The sequence below is a fragment of the Salvelinus namaycush genome, chromosome 19, assembly GCF_016432855.1.
Source record: "Salvelinus namaycush isolate Seneca chromosome 19, SaNama_1.0, whole genome shotgun sequence".
Lineage (NCBI taxonomy): Eukaryota > Metazoa > Chordata > Actinopteri > Salmoniformes > Salmonidae > Salvelinus > Salvelinus namaycush.
Genome location: NC_052325.1, coordinates 45,329,746 through 45,353,438, shown reverse-complemented (window position 1 = coordinate 45,353,438; position 23,693 = coordinate 45,329,746). Strand labels below are relative to the sequence as shown.

The following is a 23,693-nucleotide window of genomic DNA, read 5'->3' as shown; positions in this document are numbered from 1 at the left end:
TCTTGTGTCAGGTGAAATGTTGTGCCCTCACCTTTGGTCTAAAAATAATCTACAAACTGTTCCCTTTCAATTACAACCATGCTTATGCATACGCTTTCATATTTCTTCTGTAGGAAACACTTCAATATAGCCCTATTCACATAGGCTAATTCCCAAGAGTGTAAAGGATTAAGGTCACACACTTGGATCCCAAGTTAGGATTCAGTCCTAGTTAATTAAAATAAAAAACAGAAAAAGGTCAAAGGTCAAAGAGAAGAGTAACGGTATGACATGATCAAATCGCCTGGTCTAGAGCAGTTTACCTCATCAACGAAAGTGATGGTGCCATTGACTTGCACTATGCCTATCTGTTCGCTCTGCAGGGAGGGGTGACTACGCACGCGGAGGCCTGCACTGTCCATGGACACAAATTTGCAGACCTGAGAGAAGCAGAGAGACAGACGGGGAGACAGTGAGCTGCAGGAACCTCAGGAGGGGAAAGAGAAAAAGAAGTGGCAGCAGAGGGGAAGACGACAGACACACAAACAGTGTATACATTCACACACACACACGCGCGCCCACAAAGCAAAATAGTGGGAGAAAGCGTAGAAATACTCCATTCGGAACACTGCTGGTTGGTCAGTCCAAACCCAGGGTTGACTTGAAACAAGAATTGTTCATCTCAATAAAAATTCCCTGGTTAAATAAAGAATATTCAAACCATAATAAACCCTACCATCGACCCAGTTCTCTGATGGTGCTGGATATGATCCACTGTACACAAGATCAGAAGGGAGAGACAAAGAGCTGAGTGGAAATGTGCAGTTTGTTTCCCCATTGTCTGTTTGATAATAGTCAGCCCCAAAAACAATGATCACAGAACATGGTTTGTGGACAGTGGAAAATATTCACTGTATTAAACATACAACCCTCGCGCAACACAATTTTCTTTATTATAAAATGTCCACACAGATAAGCACCAGTTAGAATGAGAGTGAACAAGACGTGAAAACAATTATCCTATGGATTGCAGCCAGACACTGACAACACCTGGAGGAAACAGAGGACCCGATACAAACAGTAAATGAACACACAACAGACACCACTGGCTGTGACGGTGTGTTCTCCGGTTCTTTGGTCTGTTCTCAGATGAGTATGTGTTCTCAGGTGTGTCGGTCTCACCTTGCTAGGTTGGGGCTCGGCCTTGGGTTTAACCATCTGTGTGCCAGGTGGGATCATGCCTTTAGGAGGGTCTTTCACCTCCACCTCCAGACCAGCATCTAGTGGGTTAAACACACACATAGTCAACACTCAGCTAGCAGATAACTTTCATTAATATTAACAACTAATATATGTTGAATACATTGTACTAACTAATACATTTATTTTCTCTAATCTTAGACTAAACACAATACCAACGTACATTTTTTGAGTGCTTGTGCCAAACTTTCAATGAACAGAAAACTCAAAAATTACACATTGACACAAGTTATGTTGACCTGACTTGAACTCTAGTCCAATTTAAATAGAGGAAATGGGAACTGGAAATTGAATCTCTGTTCACTTATTACAATGAAATGATATTATAATTAGAAGTGACCCCAACCCTGGTCTGGTTTACCGATCTCGATGCTGTCGATGGTGACGTGAATGGTATAGAGGCCCACAGCCCCGGGGGTCCAGTTGGCGCTGTAGGTCCCGTCTGTGTTGGCCCAGATCAACATGTTCTCACTGGGCCTGGCGGGGGAGAGACACAGGGATGAATACGTTTAAATCCAAATCCACTTCGACCTCACTTCTCATGTCATCAAACCTAGGTTCAAATGGAGTACGGAAATGTATGCACTCACTACTGTAAGTCGCTCTGGATAAGAGTGTCTGCTAAACGACTAAATTGTAAAGGAGTTTGTTTACATTCAATTACTTTTGCTGCACTTGATTGAACTGTATCTCATCTATTACCTCTTTGGAGTGGGCGAAGCAAAGCGAAGCTCCTCGAACGAGTAATTCTCATAGGCCTGGACAAAGAGGATAAGCATGGTGTCAAAAACATAATACAGGTAGGTTACGCTCTAAAAACAAACTATTTCTCAAGGAAACAGGGGTCTGGTGAGCAACAGCTTCACCTAGGTTCTGCCATGTTGCTTTCCCCTCCAGATCTAGAAGATATGTGGAGGGAGGTGAACAAGGGCCCAGGTAGAAAACAAACCACTATTCTTCACATACAAGCTAATAAATTCATTTCAGTCCAACGCATAAAGATAAAACATTCATTTTAATATAAACATCTAAACAAATCTGTTTGATCTCTAAGGTCACAGGTTTATGGTTGCCCAACCTTCATCATTGTGATGGCGATGTAGCGCGCCTCCTTGACGATCATGGGCTCGTAAGTGGCCTCCAGCTTGGGCATGGGCAGGCCCCCGAAGGTCAGGTCAGCAGTGCCCGAGGAGGAGGGGTTGGCACTGCCTGGGAGACGCTGCAGCTTCCTCATGCACTCCTGCTGCATGGATTTCTTCTGGGAGACAGGCACCGCCTTCACCTCCACCTGGGGGAGAGGAGAGGGAGAGACATGGGATGCCTTCAACAAGGTGTACAGTTCGCAAATGTTAGCTAACATAGTCTATTTATGTTCACAATGAAAATCTGATAACATTACAGTGGTATAACATCTGGTGAGGATATCAGTGATCTAGCTACCAGGAACCAGTCATTTTCGATGCACACAAGGGGACACTCAGCGACTTAATGGTTGGCAACTAGAGAGCTTGTGACCAGAGTTGAAAATGTCCCAAGTTAAAGCAAATTTCAGTGGCTTGGTAGCCAGTCTGAATGGCAGGTTAGCTAACAGTCTGAATAGGTAGTGTGCGGCAAACATAAGTGTATGTTTCGGGTCTAATCTGTCACTACAAACAATCATGTGACGATGTAGGCTTTCTATGACATGAAGTAACAGAACAGAACAATTCAAAACCCTGACCTTCATGTTGGGCACATGCACCACGTCTCCGTACTGGTCTTTGGTCTGGACGGCCACTGTAGTGGGCCAGCCGCAGCAGATGTCGTCCTTGTTCAGGATCAGAGACGTCTTCTGGGGGTCCGCGTATGAGTCCGGTTGCAGCCACCTGGGGGAAGGGTGGTACATTTCATTAACTATTTATTTACAACCTGGCCAAGAGACAAAGAAATGTACCACAAAGTGGGAATATTCATAGCTGTTCTTCACAGCTTAACTGGCTATGAGCTGAGCTTTGTTTCACGCAGTGTGTGTGTGTACGTGGACATGTGTGCCTGTGTGTTTGTGTCTACATGCCGTCTCCATCTCTCTCACCTGGCCAGGCGTCCTCCGCTGGAGTTCTGCTCGCAGGTGATTAAGTCCTCAAGGAAAGAGTGCTCGTTGGTCTGCAGGTGCAGGGGCAGGTTGCCCTCCAGAGCCTCCAGGATGGTGGGGGAGTGGGACAGGGCCAGCCCCTTGCCCAGGATACCTGTGTGGGCCTTACACACCTGGAGTGAGAGGGGGAGGGAAAGGGGGAAGGAGAGGGAAGTCTTGCTTTAAAGTATGAGAACCCTACAGGGCTGGTCATTCATTTGCGATAAATATTAAAATAAAACCAAATTTGTAATAAAGACATTCCAAGTAAATGACAGAAACAAAAATATGATATATTTTCATTGTTAATTTAACAAAAGTGGTTTATTTAACCGAAACTCAGATTTGATGTGTGCAAAACTATGTGAACCCCAATAGCTTGTGGCATCTCCATTAGCAGCGATAACTTGGAGTAAACGTCTCCTATAGCCAGTAATCAGTTTCTGACATCTGTTTTGAGGGATATTTGCCCACTCCTCCTTACAGAACTCACCCAATTGAGTGAGGTTTGAGAATTGTCTGGCATGAACTGCCTGCTTCAGGTCCTGCCACAGCATCTCGATTGGATTTAGGTCAGGACTTTGACATGGCCAATCCAAAACACAAATATTCTTTCTCCTGAGCCATTCTTTGGTAGATTTACTTGAATACTTTGGGTCGTTGTCTTGATGGAAGACCCATTTTCGACCCAGCTTTAGCTCCTTGACTGATGGACTGACATTCTGTTCCAGAATCTCCTGGTAAACCTCAGAATATATGGTTCCCTTAATGATGTGGAGTCGTCCAGGTTCAGAGGAGGAAAAACAGCCCCAGATCTTGACATTCCCATCACCATGCTTGACTGTTGGGATAAGGTTATTTTGATGGTAGGCAGTGTTGGGTTATCGCAAAACGTAGCGGTGTTGCTTGTGAACAAAAAGGTCAATTTTGGACTCATCGGTCCAGAGAATGGACTTCCAGAAACCTTCAGGTCTGTCCAGGTGGTGGCCTCCCGAGTGGCACAATGGTCTTAAGCACTGCATCGCACTGCTAGCTGTGCCACTAGAGATTCTGGGTCCAGGCTCTGTTGCAGCCGGTCGCGACTGGGAGACCCATGGGGCAGCGCACAATTGGCCCAGCATCGTCCGGGTAAGGAGAATGTTTGGCTGGCAGGGATGTCCTGAAAAAATCTGTTCACATACTTTTAAGCAGCACTGTATGTCCTCGTTACATGCTGACAGAGGCTTGATGATACGTTTGAGGGCTGGCCGTCTTTTTCACACCTCATGCTTACACACTTGAGAGCTTTAGTTACGTCACAATGAAAAGTTATGAAAGTTAAATGGGATCAGAATACCTGGAGAGAGGTCTCTTCAAGAATCTCAAGGTCCTCTTCAAGTTCATTCCCTGGAAAAAAAAGTACAGAGGATAAAATATGATATGCCATTTAGTGCAAATTATAATCATACAAGCACATACAGTTGAAGTCGGAAGTTTACACATTAGTCAAATACATTTAAACTCAGTTTTTCACAGTTCCTGACATTTAATCCCAGTAAAAAATCCCTGTCTTAGGTCAGTTAGGATCACCACTTTATTTGAAGAGTGTGAAATGTCAGAATAATAGTAGAGAGAATTATTTATTTCAGCTATTATTTCTTTCATCACATTCCCAGTGGGTCAGAAGTTTACATTCTCAATTAGTATTTGGTAGCATTGTCTTTAAATTGTTTAACTTGGTCAAACATTTCGGGTAGCCTTCCACAAGCTTCCCACAATAAGTTGGGTGAATTTTGGCCCATTCCTCCTGACAGAGCTGGCGTAACTGAGTCAGGTTTGTAGGCCTCCTTGCTCGCACACGCTTTTTCAGTTCTGCCCACACATTTTCTATAGGATTGAGGTCAGGGCTTTGTGATGGCCACTCCAATACCTTGACTTTGTTGTCCTTAAGCCATTTTGCCACAACTAAGGAAGTATGCTTTGCATTGTCCATTTGGAAGACCCTTTTGCGATCAAGCTTTAACTTCCTGACTGATGTCTTGAGATGTTGCTTCAATATATCCACATAATTTTCCTCCCTCATGATGCCATCTAGTTTGTGAAGTGCACCAGCCCATCCTGCAGCAATGCACCCCATAACATGATGCTGCCACCCCCGTGCTTCACGGTTGAGATGATGTTCTTCGGCTTGCAAGCCGCCCCCCTTTCCCCTTTTTCCTCCAAACATAACAATGGTCATGATGGCCAAACAGTTTTTGTTTCATCAGACCAGAGGACATTTCTCCAAAAAGTTTGGTCTTTGTCCCCATGTGCAGTTGCAAACCGTAGTCTGGCTTTTTATGGCGGTTTTGGAGCAGTGGCTTCTTCCTTGCCGAGCAGCCTTTCAGGTTATGCCGATATAGGACTCATTTTACTGTGGATATAGATACTTTTGTACCTGTTTCCTCCAGAATCTTCACAAGGTCCTTTGCTGTTGCTCTAGGATTGATTTGCACTTTACGCACCAAAGTACGTTAATCTCTAGGAGACAGAACGCGTCTCCTTCCTGAGCGGTATGACGGCTGTGTGGCCCCATGGTGTTCATACTTGCTTACTATTGTTTGTACAGATGAACATGGTACCTTCAGGTGTTTGGAAATTTCTCCCAAGGATGAACCAGACTTGTGGAGGAAATGTTATGAGGTCTTGGCTGATTTATTTAGATTTTCCCATGATGTCAAGCAAAGAAGCACTGAGTTTGAAGGTAGGCCTTGAAATACATCCACATGTACACCTCCAATTGACTCAAATGATGTCAATTAGCCTATCAGAAGCTTCTAAAGCCATCACATCTTTTCTGGAATTTTCCAAGCTGTTTAAAAGGCACAGTCAACTTAGTGTATTTAAACTTCTGACCCACTGGAATTGTGAAACAGTGAATTACAAGTGAAATAATCAGTCTGTAAACAATTGTTGGGAAAATTACTTGTGTCATGCACAAAGAAGATGTCCTAACCGACTTGCCAAAACAATAGATTGTTAACAAGAAATTTGTGGAGTGGTTGAAAAACTATTTTTAATGACTCCATTTTTAATGACTCTATTTTTAATGACCTGTATACAGTTGCAGTCAAATATATTGGCACTATTTCTTCACAAAATAAGATTAAATTGAAAAAAACGTTTGGTGATCACAAGTGTATTTGTATGATTTACAACTGCACAGGACCAAGAAAAAAATGACATTTAGAATTTTCACTTCAAAATCACAAAATGGCCTGAACTAAATTATGAACCAGTTTTGAAAAGAGAAAAGAGAACATTCTGCTCCATTGTAAAGTGTAAAGGTGCAAATATATTTGACTGCAACTTCAATAATGAGAACAAGCACCTGGTACTTGTATTGAAAGAATATGAGTTGATACAGTACATGCTCAATATAAGTTCTCCTGTGTTACCGATCGGTTTTGCCATGTTCTATGATCTCCCTCACCTATAGGAAGAGCCAGATCCTTCTTCATGAGAGCAGCAGCACACACACTGCCCAAGTATGCCAACTCCTTCTCCAGCTGGATAATAACCTTAAACGTGTGCGCACACACACACACACACACACACACACACAGAGAGAAAGGTATCATTTGTTGTAAAAACATTTATTTGACAACAAATGACAGTACAAGAACAGGAAAAGTGGGTAAATCTTGTTTTTGGGGGAAACTACCCTTTTAACATAGCAAAACAAAGTTCCCCCTTACCTCATCTGGTCCGGGGTTGAATTCGTAACCCACGGCAACACACTTGAAGCCGTAGAAACAGGCCTTCTCGTCTTTTACGTAGTCAGAGGCAGTTTCTAAGGAGAACAGGGCCTCGTTTCCTGGGATCCCAAAGGAAGAAGAGAAGGGGGTGATGCTGTGATATTGTCCGCAGGGAGGACAGGGGGACTACTTTATTGTAGGTTAGCTGAGATTAATTCATGTAGCAAGTGGCTTAGCAGAGCTGTCCATTGAAGAGATTGAGCTGCCCCGATCAATAACCTAACCTTTGATTGGTTCAAATGACTTGTTTCCTTGCGTGTCATTTGAACCTAACCTTTTGATTGGTTCAAATGACTTGTTTCCTTGCGTTGGACCACTTTTATCTTACCTGGCAGCACTAGGACAGTGGTGGGCCAGCCATTGGAGCCGGAGATCTTCTTGAGCTCCACCCAGGTGTTGATGGTGTCGTGGGCCAGGGGCTTGGTGCCGAGGCTGGACAGGTGAAGCGAATGGCCTGGGATGAGCAGGCGGAGGACATCCTCTGGCTGGGCTGTGCCACACTGGGGGTCAAACTCGATGGTGGTCCACCGCACGCAGTCCGGGAATGACAGCTGAGGTGTTAAGGGGGAGAGGATGGTTAAAGCCATGACACAATTATGCGTAGGAAGAGTAGCTGATGCTTCTGCAAAAGTTAATGGGGATCCAAATTTGTAAAAAGTACATCCTGGTTCATATAATACGTCCAGTTCTGCTAGATATATACTTTTCTTTACCGTTGACTAAGAATTCCTATGTTGGGAACAGTCCCACTTCACCGTGTGTGCGTGCTTTACCATATACTGTGTGACTCCGGCCTGCTTGTAAGGGTGGTCACTCTCTATCACAGCATAGTGACTGGAGGTGGTGCAAGCTGATAGGCCTTGCTCCAGCTGGTTGCCCGTGGTGCTGTCTGTTGATTGGTTGGGGTTGAAAGCCAGTGGGGCATACTTCTGGTTCAAAGCGGAGACAGCAGGAAGTAACTCCTGGACCAGACCAAAGACTTCCACTGCGGCCTGATTGGGAAAAAACATGATCAAATGAATCACACTGGTTCTGTTTCCCTTAAAAAGTACACTTAGATGTTATTGTTATCTGTAAGCAGGAAGTTGACCCACTGGGTATGGTGTATGATCTTGAATCACGTTTACATCTAAACATATAGGGGTAATAGTAATGGGCACCTACATCTCTTGCTCTCCCCCTTTCAAGTTAAAATATTAAGAATTATCAATGGCAAAACTTTATTAATGATAGCCAGGGATGTAGTGGGAAAACGATTGGTGGGTAAGAAAGGAAAAAGGCAGGAGACAAGTAAACATTCATGAAAAAGAGCTACTCCTGCATTATAAGTGCATAATCGCTATTCATTAAATAAAATGGTGAGTAAACAGCATCGATACAGGTTTAGCCTACACTACATCACTGGTGCTGGCTTACTGATACGTCACCTTTATTCATACAGTTTTAGGAAGATTTTACTTTTATATCTTTGCATATTTTTGTTTATTTATGGCTTTCTTATTCAGTGGCCTTCTAAATGGTGGGCCACTTTCCAATTTAGTGAATATTATGATCGTCTTATTGGATTCGAGAGTTCTCTGATTCCAGTGTGTATTTTCCCCTTTGAGGAAGCAAATGAATGAAGATGACCCTTTTCACACATGAGTTCCAAATATCTCCATCTGTCCCCCCAGCGTGAGTTCTTACGCGCAGTTCCACAATTGTATTGTTACGCAACAAGTCAGTTAACATGCGCTGCCCTCAAACCAAGGCACGATGCCTGCTAATTATCTAGAGGCTGTTTCAACTTATCAATTCTACATGATTTTCTAACAGTTTGAAATGAGGTGTGTTAATTCACATAGAAGTGGTCCATATCACAGTGGCGGACAATTTATGTTTGAGGCATGCAATGCTATTGTAAGGTGAGGATGAGCTGGACAAACTACTCTCTTCGATGAGAGCCCAAGCATCCCCCAGGGTTCCCTCTGGTCCAGATCTCCAGTCAGAACAGAACCTGCTCTAAAGTTTTCCCCCTGGTGCATTTTCCAGCTGGCACCCGCATTGACTTCATTGTTGTTAAAATGTTCTATTAGCTCTGTAAAACAATGCTAATGCTGTCAAATAAGTATTAACCTGTGTTGTATCCTTTGAAGCTGCCCTGGCCTTATAATTGCATTGGCCTGTGTATTCATTTGGCTTGTTTAGCATAGCTCTGCCCCTTTGGGGAGCCATTGAGCTCTTCAGTTATTATGTTACCTCATTGTAATATTGTTTTATTGCTATATGCTAATATTTTATTATAATTGCTAATAATTCTTCTTTATTGTGTACTTTCTGAAACCACACAGCATGGAACATAACTTTTTTTTGTATGTTTTAATATTCAATAATCTACTTGCAGTGAAGCTGCTCAACATTTACATTACATTCAGTAATCTAACAAACTCTTATCCAAAGCGACACACAGAAGCAACCAGGATCAATGCCCTGCTCAAGGGCACGTCGACAGATCTCTCAAGGTCAAAAACAGGGACGTGAACCAGCAACCTATCAGCCACCGGCCTAAGCTCCCAAACGCCAGGCTACCAGCCCTCCAAGATCCCCCCCCACAGTTCCCACTGAGAGCTGCTCCTCAACCATCCGAGACCACCCTCCACCCCTAGAAAAAAAGACATTCCCCACCCCTAAGCCCCAATGCACTGTGACGTTTAATATACAATTTAAATCTATCTAATCGAATAGAATCCACAGATTGCGAGTTGAAGATATATACTAATACTCATAATAAAATTATTTAAGTAATTGACTGACCAGGTTTCCCCAGATTTCCCAACAATACTATTTCTAGGGTGAATTTTAGATTTATGCTGTGCATTTTCAGCCATTCCTGAATCTGAGACCAGAAACAGGCTACCTGAGGGCAATACCAAAACAAATGGTCTATTGATTATGTATCCTCACAACAAAATCTGCAGCTCTGCGATGACTATATGCCCCAAATATTCAACATTTTGTTGGTGGAAAGAATTCTGTTCAATAATGTTATCTGAAAAGAACGACGTCTTGAATACATCAAAAATCTCTTCCCAACTATTTTTGCAATATGTACGGCACAGCTGTCAACATCCTGGTCCTCAAATGAAACTGGTATACAGTTGAAGTCGGAAGTTTACATACACCTTAGCCAAATACATATAAACACAGTTTCACAATTCCTGATATTTAATCCTAGTAAAAATGGTCTTTAAATAGTTTTTATTTAACCTTTATTTAACCAGGTAGGCCAGTTTAGAACAAGTTCTCATTTACACCTGCGACCTGGCCAAGATAACGCAAAGCAGTGGGACAAACACAGAGTTACACACGGGATAAACAAACGTACAGTCATTAACACAATAGAAAAAAACTTCTATATACAGTGTGTGCAAATGATGTGAGGTGGTAAGGCAGTAAATAGGCCATAGTAGCAAAGTAATTACAATTTAGCAAATGAACACTGGAGTGATAGATGTGCAGATGATGATGTGCAAGTAGAAATACTGGTGTGCAAATGAGCAAAAAAGTTAATAAAAACAATATGGGATGAGGTAGGTTGATTGGATGGGCTATTTACAGATGGGCTGTGTACAGCTGCAGCGATCGGTTAGCTGCACAGATAGCTGATTTTTAAAGTTAGTGAGGGAGATACAAGTCTCCAACTTCAGCGATTTTTGAAATTCGCTCCAGTCATTGGCAGCAGAGAACTGGAAGGCGGCCAAAGGAGGCATTGGTTTTGGGGATGGCCAGTGAGATATACCTGCTGGAGTGCGTGCTACGGGTGGGTGTTGTTATCGTGACCAGTGAGCTGATATAAGGCGGAGCTTTACCTAGCAAAGACTTATGACCTGGAGCCAGTGGGTCTGGTGACGAATATGTAGCGAGGGCAAGCCGACGAGAGCATACAGGTCGCAGTGGTGGGTGGTATATGGGCCTTTGGTGACAAAACGGATGGCACTGTGATAGACTGCATCTAGTTTGCTGAGTAGAGTGTTGGAGGCTATTTTGTAAATGACATCGCCGAAGTCGAGGATCGGTAGGATAGTCAGTTTTACAAGGGTATGTTTGTCAGCATTTGTGAAGGAGGCTTTGTTGCGAAGTAGGAAGCCGATTCTAGATTTCATTTTGGATTGGAGGTGTTTAATATGAGTCTCGAAGGAGAGTTTTGTCTAGCCAGACACCTAGATATTTGTAGTCCACATATTCTAAGTCAGACACCTAGGTATTTGTAGTCCACATATTCTAAGTCAGAACTGTCCAGAGTATTGATGCTAGTCGGGCAGGCGGGTGCGGGCAGCGATCGGTTGAAAAGCATGCATTTAGTGTTTAAGAGCTGTTGGAGGCAACGGAAGGAGTGTTGTACGGCATTGAAGCTCGTTTGGAGGTTTGTTAACACAGTGTCCAAAGAAGGGCCAGATGTATAAAGAATGATGTCGTCTGCGTAGAGGTGGATCAGGGATCTCGGACAATACGAAAGAGGTTGAAGAGACTGGTAATAGGGGTTGCAACAGCGGATCATTTTAGAAAGAGAGATCAGTTAGGATCACCACTTCATTTTAAGAATGTGAAATGTCAGAATAATAGGAGAGAGAATGATTTCAGCTTTTATTTATTTCATCACATTCCCAGTGGGTCAAAAGTTTACATACACTCAATTAGTATTTGGTAGCATTGCCTTTAAAATGTATAACTTGGGTCAAACATTTCAGGTAGCCTTCCACAGGCTTCCCACAATAAGGGGTGAATTTTGGCCCATTCCTCCGGACAGAGCTGGTGTAACTGAGTCAGGTTTCTAGGCCTCCTTGCTCGCACACGCTTTTTCAGTTCTGCCCACACATTTTCAATAGGATTGAGGTCAGGGCTTTACGATGGCCACTCCAATACCTTGACTTTGTTGTCCTTAAGCCATTTTGCCACAACTTTGGAAGTATGCTTGGGGTCATTGTCCATTTGGAAGACCCATTTGCGACCAAGCTTTAATTTGCGAACAACTTTAACTTCCTCAAATTTGTTCGGCCTTTTAAGCATTCTAGAACCGTTAAATAGTTAAAACACACACACACACACGGACGTAGCGGTCTAAGGCACTGCATCTCAGTGCAAGAGGTGTCACTACAGTCCCTGGTTCGAATCCAGGCTGTATCACTACAGTCCCTGGTTCGAATCCAGGCTGTATCACATCTGGCCGTGATTAGGAGTCCCATAGGACGGCGCACAATTGGCCCAGCGTCGTTGCCTTTTGTGTATCCCACAAAAAAGGTTCAGTGTTATAAGTTAACTTTTTTGATGAATTTAACCAAAATTCTGGAAATTTACCAGAAAGTTTCCAACCCTTTGCAACCCTAGTATTGAACACTATTGCCAATAAAAACAATACTGCATGAATGTTTTGGAGTCTGATGAGGACGTTGGGAAAAAATATATTGCGAATTGAGTAGACTTTGATACCCCATTTCATTGATCCCCAATCCTTGGGTAAAGTTGTACAGTGCAATATGAATGTCAATACACACAATAGTCTGACTGGGGAGGTGATTTCACACAGTCACAGTCCCTCAATATTTACGTAAACTCTTCACAGTTGTGTTCTGTGGGTGTCCCCGAGTAGATTGATACCCCATTTCATTGCTTCACATTCCAACCTTGTTTAACATTATCTAGTCTATATATGGTATGATGCCACCAAATGTAACCTTCTGCATCACATTCAAAGAGGTTCTTTTATTTTGAAAGCAAACCCCAAATTCCAATATTGTGCCTACCTTCACAACACATAACCTGGTCCGTTGGAGCCTCACTAGCCAGATGAAGCTAGCTGGCTGATTATAACATTAGCTTTGGGCAACAGGGTTAAGTAGCTGGCTAGCTGTTCATTTTCATGAACTTAAGCTCAATTTCAATAGGCGAACAACAAGTGGCTACCGAGCTAATACTTACTCACAAGGATTCCTAAATCATTGCTAAGAATAATGAAAATTACTGCAGTTTCTACTGGTCATTGTTTTCAGGCTGGTTGTATTGGTGCTAGCTTGGTACCAAGCCAAAGCTAGCTAACTACCCAGAAGTTGCAGTCGAACAAATAATGCTTTATTACCAACGCGGTATTGTAAACACATCGTTCGTGGCCGGTGTTTGCAGACTTGTTTATACAGCTTTGACAGTGCTACTGATAGTAGTGGTGGCGCTTGGCTTGCAGGTGCAAATTCAGAACACACACCATTCTATAATAGAACTGTGTTATTTGACGCGTCAAATTAAAAGCTTATTTAATGTGTGAAATAGTGTTATTGTCAAATAGTGTAATTTGACGTGTATCTTTTTTGACACGCAAAGGCCCAATAGGCGGTTTGACACGCAAAGGCCCAATAGGCATAGTATGTATGTCGTGAAGCTAATAGCAGTGACGCTATTACTGTGTAACTCCAGTACGGTAACATCTGAAAAATAGCGCACTTGGTAGTGCGTACCAGTGCTCTACCACCCACGACAGAAAACGGTTGATTGTCAAGGGCAATGAATTTTACTATCTTGGCGTTAATGGATTTCGCCTTTGAGTTGTCTCGCTGAAATGTTCTTACCCTTTCAAATGACTGCTCGACTTGACAGCTCGATCCACACAGCAGACATTGTGTGCTAGGTTAGGAATGTGTTGCACGTGTAGCGCAACATTTTAACGTGGCGTCATTACATCATGTACCTACATTATTAGGTATGCACGTCAGCTTTGACATCGGTTTTGCACATCGGCTTTAAACTAGACATCGGGCCGATACTGAAGTTGACATTTTTAGCTAATATCGTCCATTTCCGATATGTTCACCGATATATTGTGCATCCCTAATGTATACCCCACAAGTCATGCCACCAGAGGTCTCTTCACAGTCCCCAAGTCCAGAACAGACTATGGGAGGCGCACAATACTACATGGAACTCTATTCCACATCAGGTAACTGATGCAAGCAGTAGAATCAGATTTAAAAAACAGATAAAAATACACCTTATGGAACAGCAGGAACAGTGAAGTAAAAAACATAGGCACAGACACATGCATACACACGATAACATATGCACTATACACACACACATGGATTTTACATTGTAGATATGTGGTAGTAGAGTAAGTGCCTGAAGGCACACAGTGTGTTGTGAATTCTGTAATGAATGTATTGTAATGTTTTTAAAATGGTATAACTTCTTATGGCTGCAGTCCCGTTAACGGGATCGATATGACAACAGCCAGTCGAAGTGCAGGGGGCCAAATTCAAAAAACAGAAATCTCATAATTAAAATTCCTCAGACATTCATGTGTCTTATATAATTTTAAAGGTAATCTTGTTGTTAATCCCACCAAAGTGTACGATTTCAAATAGGCTTTTCAGCGAAAGCACTACAAACGATTATGTTAGGTCACCACAAAACCACAATAATCACAGCCATTTTTTCCAGCTAAAGATAGCTTCACAAAAACCAGAATAGAGATAAAATTAATCACTAACCTTCGATTATTTTTATCAGATGACACTCATAGGACTTCATGTTACACAATACATGCATGTTTTGCTTGATTAAATTCATATTTATATCAAAAAATCTGAGTTTACATTGAGGCGACTAGATTCACTAGTGGCAAAAACATCAAGTGACTTTGCATAGCCACATCGTTTCAACAGAAATACTCATAAATATAGATGATAATACAAGTTATACACATGGAATTATAGATATACCTCTCCTTAATGCAACCGCTGTGTCAGATTACAAAAAAACTTTACGGAAAAAGAAACCCACGCTATAATCTGAGACGGCGCTCAAAAGTAAAACGCCGCAAAGATGGCGTCAACATAAACAAGAAAATATATGATAAATATTCCCTTACCTTTGATGATCTACATCAGGAATCCCAGGTCCACAATAAATGTTTGTTTTGTTCGAAAAAATCCGTTATTTATGTCCAAATAGCTTCTTTTGTTAGCGCGTCTGGTTTACATATCCAAACGCTAAATCTGGTCAGCGTTATATCGGACAAAAACTTTAAAAAGTGATATTACCGGTCAAAGAAACATTTCAAACTAAGTACATTTACATTTGACATTTAAGTCATTTAGCAGACGCTCTTATCCAGAGCGACTTACAAATTGGAAAGTTCATACATATTCATCCTACAGAAGTACAGAATCAATCGTTAGGATGCTTTTAAAATATAGCTTCAATAAAGTTCCAACCGGAGTATTCTTTCTTGTCTTCGTGAGCAATGGAACGCAAGTGAGTACCATGAGGAAAAAGCATGATCAGAAAATGGCTGCTTGATGGACACCTGACTGATTCTGCTATCATTCTCTCCCACAACATCATAGAAGTCTCATTATCATTTCTATTGATGGTTGACATCTAGTGGAACCCCTAGGCAGTGCACAATCATTCATATCTCAAGGGGATTTGATTAGGGACTCTGGTGAATACATACAAGCTCAGATTTCTGACTTCCTGTTTTGATTTCAACTCAGGATTTTGCCTGACAACATGAGTTCTGTTCATCTCACAGACATAATTCAAATAGTTTTAGAAACTTTAGAGTGTTTTCTATCCAATACTACTAATAATATGCAAATATTAGCAACTATGACTGAGGAGCAGGCCGTTTGATATGGGCACCTTTCATCCAAGCTACTCAAAACTGCCCCTTCAGCCATAAGAAGATAACTGCCTTAATTTTGCCGGACCGCAGGAATAGTAGCTGCTGCCTTGGATCCATAATAAAATCCAAATTCCAATCGTTTCTTAAATTTGTTTCGTCTAGATGTGGATTGTGTGTAGCCCAATATCAAGGCATAACCTGCAGTCGGGAACGCACTGCAAATCTGTCAATAAACAGTATGCAGTTAACTTCTTCTGGCTGCAAGCCCGAGGTCGGCCACAATATGACAACAGCCACTTCAAGTGCAGGGCGCGAAATTCAAAATATATTTTTTAGAAATATTTAACTTTCACACATTAACAAGTCCAATACAGCAAATGAAAGGTACACATCTTGTGAATCCAGCCAACATGTCCGATTTTTAAAATGTTTTACAGCGAAAACAGCACGTATATTTATGTTAGCTCACCAAATACAAAAAAGGACAGACATTTTTCACAGCACAGGTAGCATGCACAAAGCCAACCTAACTAACCAAGAACCAACCAAACTAACCAACAAACAACTTCATCAGATGACAGTCTTATAACATGTTATTCAATAAATCTATGTTTTGTTCGAAAAATGTGCATATTTCAGGTATAAATCATAGTTTACATTGCAGCTACAATCAGAAATTGCACCGAAAGCAGATAGAATAATTACAGACACCAACGTCAAATACCTAAATACTCATCATAAAACATTTCTGAAAAATACATAGTGTACAGCAAATGAAAGACAGGCATCTTGTGATTCCAGACAATATTTCCGATTTATTAAGTGTTTTACAGCGAAAACACAATATAGCGTTATATTAGCTTACCACAATAGCCAGAAACACAAGCCATTTCCCAGCAGCAAAAGTTAGCGATCGTAACAAACCAGCAAAAGATATATAATTTTTGACTAACCTTGATATGCTTCATCAGATGACAGTCCTATAACATCAGGTTATACATACACTTATGTTTTGTTCGAAAATGTTATACATTGTGCTAACGTAGCTACTTTTTCCCACAACGTCCGGATTTTTTTCAGACACTTTTTCTGACACACATATTCTGACCAAATAGCTATTCATAAACATAACTAAAAAATACATGTTGTATAGGAAATGATAGATACACTAGTTCTTAATGCAATCGCCGTGTTAGAATTCAAAAAATAACTTCATTACGACATAAGGCTTACGTTATGGCGACCGAGTGCCCAAAACCTGGGCGCAAAACTAATAGTACACAGTTCGACAGATATATGAAATAGCATCATAAAATGGGTCCTACTTTTGCTGATCTTCCATCAGAATGTTGTACAAGGTGTCCTTTGTCAAGAACAATCGTTGTTTGGATTTAGAACGTCCTTTTTCCCTCTTGAATTAGCAAGCGCACTAGCCAAGTGGCGCGAAGCTCTCCTTTCTGAACAAAGGCACACAACGCAACACGCCTAACGTCCCGAATAAATTTCAAAAATCTAATAAAACTATATTGAAAAAACATACTTTACGATGATATTGTCACATGTATCAAATAAAATCAAAGCCGGAGATAGTAGTCGCCTATAACGACAGCTTTTCAAAAGGCAATCCCCGGTTCCTCCTTGCGCCTTCCTGAAAACAGGAAATGGGTGACACGTCATTCCAAGAGGATTTATTCCATCTCAGACCAAGATAAACACTCCATTTCTTCTCTCACTGCCTCTTGACATCCAGGGAAAGGTGTATGACGTGCATGTATACTAATACGTATCATGCCCATTTATAGGCAGGACCTAGAAGAGAGCATCGATTTCAGATTTTCCACTTCCTGGTCAGGAAGTTTGTGCCAAATGAGTTCTGTTTTACTCACAGATATAATTCAAACGGTTTTAGAAACTAGAGAGTGTTTTCTATCCAATAGTAATAATATGCATATTGTACGAGCAGGAATTGAGTACGAGGCCGTTTGAAATGGGCACCTTTTATCTGGCTACTCAATACTGCCCCTGCAGCCCAAACAGGTTTTAACAGGCCTTTCGCAATATTTAAAATAAACATTTTTAGTAATTTCAAGTAATTCAGAAATTGTATATATCTGTTCATTGCTAATGCATCCGCGAAGTTGGACGTACCTCTGATGTCAACAGGGGTAGGGAAAAAATGTATGCTTCAATAGTCTGTTATGACAGTTTTAATGACATATTTCTGCGTGAAAATAAGTGTGCAGCACTGACTGAGGGTCTTCATCGGGAAATGGTGATCAAATAATTGAAAAACCTGCACTGTATACACTTTAAAATGCCTGTTGTTTATGATGCAATGATAATCTGTGTTTAAGCCCTTACGTGTCGAGCAAGTGACGCAATATTCTAAGGATAGTGTTTATATACACTGCTCAAAAAAATAAAGGGAACACTAAAATAACACATCCTAGATCTGAATGAATGAAATATTCTTATTAAATACTTTTTTCTTTACATAGTTGAATGTGCTGACAACAAAATTACACAAAAATTATCAATGGAAATCAAATTTATCAACCCATGGAGGTCTGGATTTGGAGTCACACTCAATATTAAAGTGGAAAACCACACTACAGGCTGATCCAACTTTGATGTAATGTCCTTAAAACAGGCTCAGTAGTGTGTGTGGCCTCCACGTGCCTGTATGACCTCCCTACAACGCCTGGGCATGCTCCTGATGAGGTGGCGGATGGTCTCCTGAGGGATCTCCTCCCAGACCTGGACTAAAGCATCCGCCAACTCTTAGTGCCTCTACTTCTCTATGCCACTATGCAAATGTGATATGCATGCAATGCTTTACTAAACAAATGTATTATTTTATTTTAATGTATGCGTTCTAGTACCTCAGAGCTAGCTAGTCACCCCACTCTCACTTTTTGTTCTGGCATCTCCCGATTTACAAATTAAGCAATGAATGACGTAACCGTATTGGATGATATATAACAGCTATTGCAGCTATCTACTATACTTCCATCACTTGGATTGGACCAGGTCTGGATCCGACCAAGTCTATACGGAACGGGTCTAGTTGTCCTCGGATCCATTTGGAACGGGTCTCTATATTAAGAAAATTGATTTATGCATATCGGGTCCAGGTGGGAAAGCCCCAGGTCCATTTCGGAACAGGTCCAACTATTTTGGACAAGTGAAGCCCTGTTGTGTAAATGCCAGGCCCTGGGCTCCATCCAAATTGACCCCAAGCCCGATAACCAGGACATGCATAAGCTGAATGAGGAGATAGGGGCCATGGAGAAGAAGCAAAGCGACTTGCAGCTGCGCATTTCCCGAACTGGTGGTGTGAGAACCTGTGGTACTGGAGGACCCTCATCACCAGGGCTGAGGAGAAGATGTTACTTCATCAGTGTGAGCCTCCTGCAAATGTATGACTTCGAGAACATCCGGAAGAGCATACCCAGGTGGCTCTGCACAGGAAGATTACCAACTTTTTCCCCTCCTTGAAAAAAGTCCAGCTTCCCTCCATCAGTAAACTACCATTCAAATCTGTTGCCCAAAAGTTCCTTAAGTCAATACCAAAATGCTGACCGACGAGCGGACGTGTCAGAGAGCTAGGCGCTCTATGCCTTCCTTAGCCCCTCTCCGGAGCACCTGAACGTCACTTCCTGAAGACGATGGCTGCCTGGAGACTTCTTATCCTACCAAGAGGAGACTGAGGATGACAGTGACCTGTCAGACTATGAGGATGAGACGGATAGGAAGAGCGGGGCAGAACCCTGCTTCATTCTCATAGGGGAGAACTTTGAGCACAGAGGCGTGTTCAAGAGGGTTCGGAAAACACTCATTGGAGAGAGCCCAACAGAAGGTACTCAACAACATTTCAGATGAACTAGAGAAAAGCGTGGCACAGCAGAAAGCCAGATATGGCAGCATCAAGGCCTTCAACATACTTCAGGAGACCAGTGCCAACAAGCGTCTACCTTACATCCTCCTGGAAAGGTTCCTCAAAGAGCTATGGCCAGAGCTCAATGTGGAGATGGTCCAGATCTGTGTCATGTCACCCCAGGAAAGCACCCCCATGTCGTGTGTGATTATTGACAGTCGTTTTGGGTTTGCTTTGACCATTGATAAACAATAAAAAGCTAGCTTCAAAAAGAGTGCTAGGCTGGATCAATGTGCTTCATCTAGAAATAAAATAAAAGACACCTTACTCTCACCTTGGGGACCTTTAGACGAGATACAGCAGTAAATAAAAATGTAAAGCCTATTTCACAGATATTTTTTACCACATCTCACCTTGGGTACCGAGGCAGCCACAGGGCCGATGTAGGCCAGTATGAGGGGGAGCAGCATGGAGAAAAGGCTGGACGAGCTCAGCAGCTCAGGGATGTCCTCTGCTTCAGACAGGAGCACAGATTTTAATTACAAAGACATATAGGGCTGGTTTTCTTTTTGTTTTAAACATTTATACAGGAAATCCCAGTTGAGAGCAGTCTCTTTTTCAATGGTGCCCTAAGTAACAAAAATCAACAATTCAAACAGATACAATTACATACAGAGCAGAAATAACATACAGAGCAGAATTATTATATTTTACAAGTGCAGTCCACAATGAACATGTCCTGTATTAAAGTCTTCCAGGAGCACAATAACTAGTCGGTTATCCGCTGAAACAAATGCAACGGTCATGATTAACGGATTCTAGGTGAATCTGAGTAACGTAGTGGAATTAAATTGGCACATGTATTTTTGTTTATTTGCTGTATTACATGTATCATATGCGCCGCACAAAGAGCCTATAGTTTGACTGGAGTATCACCTGTCGGGCAGCGAGTGCGTGCAGCTCAAACAGCTGGTTGCTGAGTGGAGTGAAACTTCCGTAACCCCGGTTCTCTGATATTAAGAGTGAGACATCTCACTAGTGGAATTCACCAGAATCTCCTTAGTAGCTCAAGCAAATCATATACGTCTGTCAGAGACAGACATGTCGATGGTGTATGAGGGAGCCCCTCCCCTCATACTAGAGAGCCACCCGCCTGCCCTCTGATAATTCACGAGCACGCCGAACTTCCTCACAATCTTGCGAGTATGGTAATGTGGTAAAGTGTCTCACTCATAATATTAGAGAACCGGAGTTACGCAAGTCACTTTACCCTACCTACAGTTGAAGTCGGAAGTTTACATACATTTAAACTCAGTTTAACAATTCCTGACATTTAATCCTAGTAAAAATTCCCTGCCTTAGGTCAGTTAGGATCACCACATTATTTTAAGAATGTGAAATGTCAGAATAATAGTAGAGAGAATGATTTATTTCAGCTTTTATTTATTTCAGCACATTCCCAGTGAGTCAGAAGTTTACATACACTCAATTAGTATTTGGCAGCATTGTCTTTAAATTGCTTAACTTGGGTCAAACGTTTCGGGTAGCCTTCCACAAGCTTCCCACAATAAGTTGGGTGAATTTTGGCCCATTCCTCCTGACGGAGCTGGTGTAACTGAGTCACCCTATGACAGTGACACGTTAGAAGTCACTGAGCGCTTCAGTAAGGCCATTCTACTGCCAATGTTTGACAATGGAGATTGCATGGCTGTGTGCTCGATTTTGTACACGTCAACAATGGGTGTGGCTGAAATAGCAGAACCAACTAATTTGAAGGGGTGTCCACATGATGGACAACTAGGTGTGCTCTGCTCCACAGAGTATATATACCTTCAATTCCGAAGGTATATTATGTAAGCAATGTGGATTTGTGGGTCCATACACCATTTATTGCATCTCCCTTGTGAACTGCGCCCCAGCCCGTGAGTCGTTACCACTTTACTCATTGCCACTACCCCTACGGGAGTGCCAGGAACACAAATCAGACTGCTCTTCCAGTGACGGAGAGCCGAGAGACATGCATAAAGTCACCTCTATCTGGCGATTGAGGTGAGGCCGTATACACAGGCTTGCCGCTTGGGGTTTTAGGCTGGGTTTCTGTATAGCACTTTGTGACAGACTTTATACATACATTTGATTGATTGATTGCGCACTGCAGATAGTCTGGGTAGCCATTTGATTAGCTGTTCAGGAGTCTTATGGCTTGGGGGTAGAAGCTGTTTAGAAGCCTCTTGGACCTACCGTGTGGAAGCAGAGAGAACAGTCTATGACTTGGGTGGCTGGAGTCTTTGACAGTCACCCTTACACCTAAGCTAGCCAAGTCTCTGCAGCTAGCCGTGTGACGGAAGCAAATTCCTAGTTTCATTTCGAATAAAGTCACCCAACACAAAATAGAAGTGCTGATAAACACTGCGCTATGCGGTGAACAGTTAAACAGGAAAACAGATCAAGTCGTGCTGGCGATCAGAAGGCAGGCGGGTGGCTCTTTACTGTGAGGGGAGGGGCTCCCTCATTCGCCACTCAACCCGTCTGTCTCCGACAGATAGGCATGATTAGTTCTTTAAGCTACTTCGGAGATTCTGGTGAATTCACTATTGAGATGTCAAACAAATAATTGAAAGAGAACATAATATGTTCTTATAAGCCCAGTCATTGCGCAAAATGTTTAATACAATGGCGTGTGAAAACACAGTTTTGATAGTTACTATTGAAAAGGAATCCTAGTTTTCCATTGCTACTATACTTATTTCGTAACTCCTAATATTAAGCGAATTGTAAAAGCCATGAAATTAGTTTCAAGTACAAGAAAGTAAATTCACTGTACGTGTGCATGTGACATTAAAACTTGAAACTAATTGTATGGCTTTACAACTGGAATCGCCTCTCTGGCATGGAAAGTTGGGATGAAAAGGGAACCGCGTGCATTGGCTATAAGGTAGGGTATCAGACAGAAGGCGGCGACATTTTCCCAATTGTTGGACAAGCTGATTGTGTACAATTTGCCAATAGGCTATAGTTCGATGCCCCTCCTGTCATACGTCACTTATTATGAAAATAACGTTGGCAGATTTTGCCTTGTTCACAGAGACCTCTCAGTTCTTACCGTCGACAGTGAACGCCCTGTGAAGGAGATCCTTGGCAGCTCTGACCACTGCACTGACCACTGCGAGAGCCCTGCTGCAGTTCTTGTCCTCCTCATTGGCTTTGCTCAGCAGCTGGGACTGCAGATCTCCGTCATACTCACTCCTTCGGGAAAAGACACACACCCCCCATGTGTTAGCACTACCAATAGTTGTAAGCATTGGGAATGGAATTTGTATTTTTACTAGGGATCCCCCATTAGGTGCTGCCAAGGAAGCAGCTACTCTTCCAGGGGTACAAACACATTAAGACACATATATTACACATAAATCAAAAGTACATAACACTGTCACACCACCACAAATCCAGAAAAAAAAGGTATGATGCCACTATATAACAATATTACAATGCACATTGTGCACATAGTTGGAAGAGCATGGCACTTCCAACGCCAGGGTGGTGGGTTTGATTCCCACGGGGGACAAGTGCAAGTGAAAAGACTATGATCGATAAGGTGATCGACTATGATCGACAATGTCAAAAGCCACACTGAAGTCTAACAAAACAGCCTCCCCAATCTTTTCATCATCAATTTCTCTCTGCCAATCATCAGTCATTTGTGTAAGTGCTGTGCTTGTTGAATGTCCTTCCCTATAAGCGTACTGAAAGTCAGTTGTCACTTTGTTTACAGTAAAATAGCATTGTATCTGGTCAAACACCATTTTCCCCAGAAATTTACTACGGGTTGTTAACAGTCTGATTGGTTGGCTATTTGAGCCAGAAAAGGGGGCTTTACTATTCTTGGGTAGCGGAATTACTTTAGCTTCCCTCCAGGCCTGGAGTGTAGACTTAGACTGAAGATATGGCAAATAGGAGTGGCAATATCGTCCGCTATTATCCTCAGTAATTTTCCATCCTGGTTGTCAGACCCAGGGGGCTTGTCATTGTTGATAGACA

General features: G+C 42.2%; 1 protein-coding gene across 1 annotated transcript in view; it reads right to left on the bottom strand.

The window, feature by feature from the left end:
• Positions 1–23,693, bottom strand: part of LOC120064471 (E3 ubiquitin-protein ligase MYCBP2-like) — a 110,129-nt gene that overhangs the window by 73,901 nt on the left and 12,535 nt on the right. The window contains exons 4-17 of the mRNA XM_039015067.1: positions 22,759–22,901; positions 20,069–20,166; positions 7,899–8,117; positions 7,454–7,676; positions 7,066–7,184; positions 6,801–6,888; positions 4,686–4,735; positions 3,311–3,483; positions 2,960–3,104; positions 2,318–2,527; positions 1,942–1,997; positions 1,601–1,716; positions 1,162–1,259; positions 303–419 (exon numbers count right to left, since the gene is read on the bottom strand). Coding sequence (XP_038870995.1) covers positions 303–419; positions 1,162–1,259; positions 1,601–1,716; positions 1,942–1,997; positions 2,318–2,527; positions 2,960–3,104; positions 3,311–3,483; positions 4,686–4,735; positions 6,801–6,888; positions 7,066–7,184; positions 7,454–7,676; positions 7,899–8,117; positions 20,069–20,166; positions 22,759–22,901 — 1,855 coding nt within the window. The remainder of the gene's footprint in view (positions 1–302; positions 420–1,161; positions 1,260–1,600; positions 1,717–1,941; positions 1,998–2,317; positions 2,528–2,959; positions 3,105–3,310; positions 3,484–4,685; positions 4,736–6,800; positions 6,889–7,065; positions 7,185–7,453; positions 7,677–7,898; positions 8,118–20,068; positions 20,167–22,758; positions 22,902–23,693) is intronic.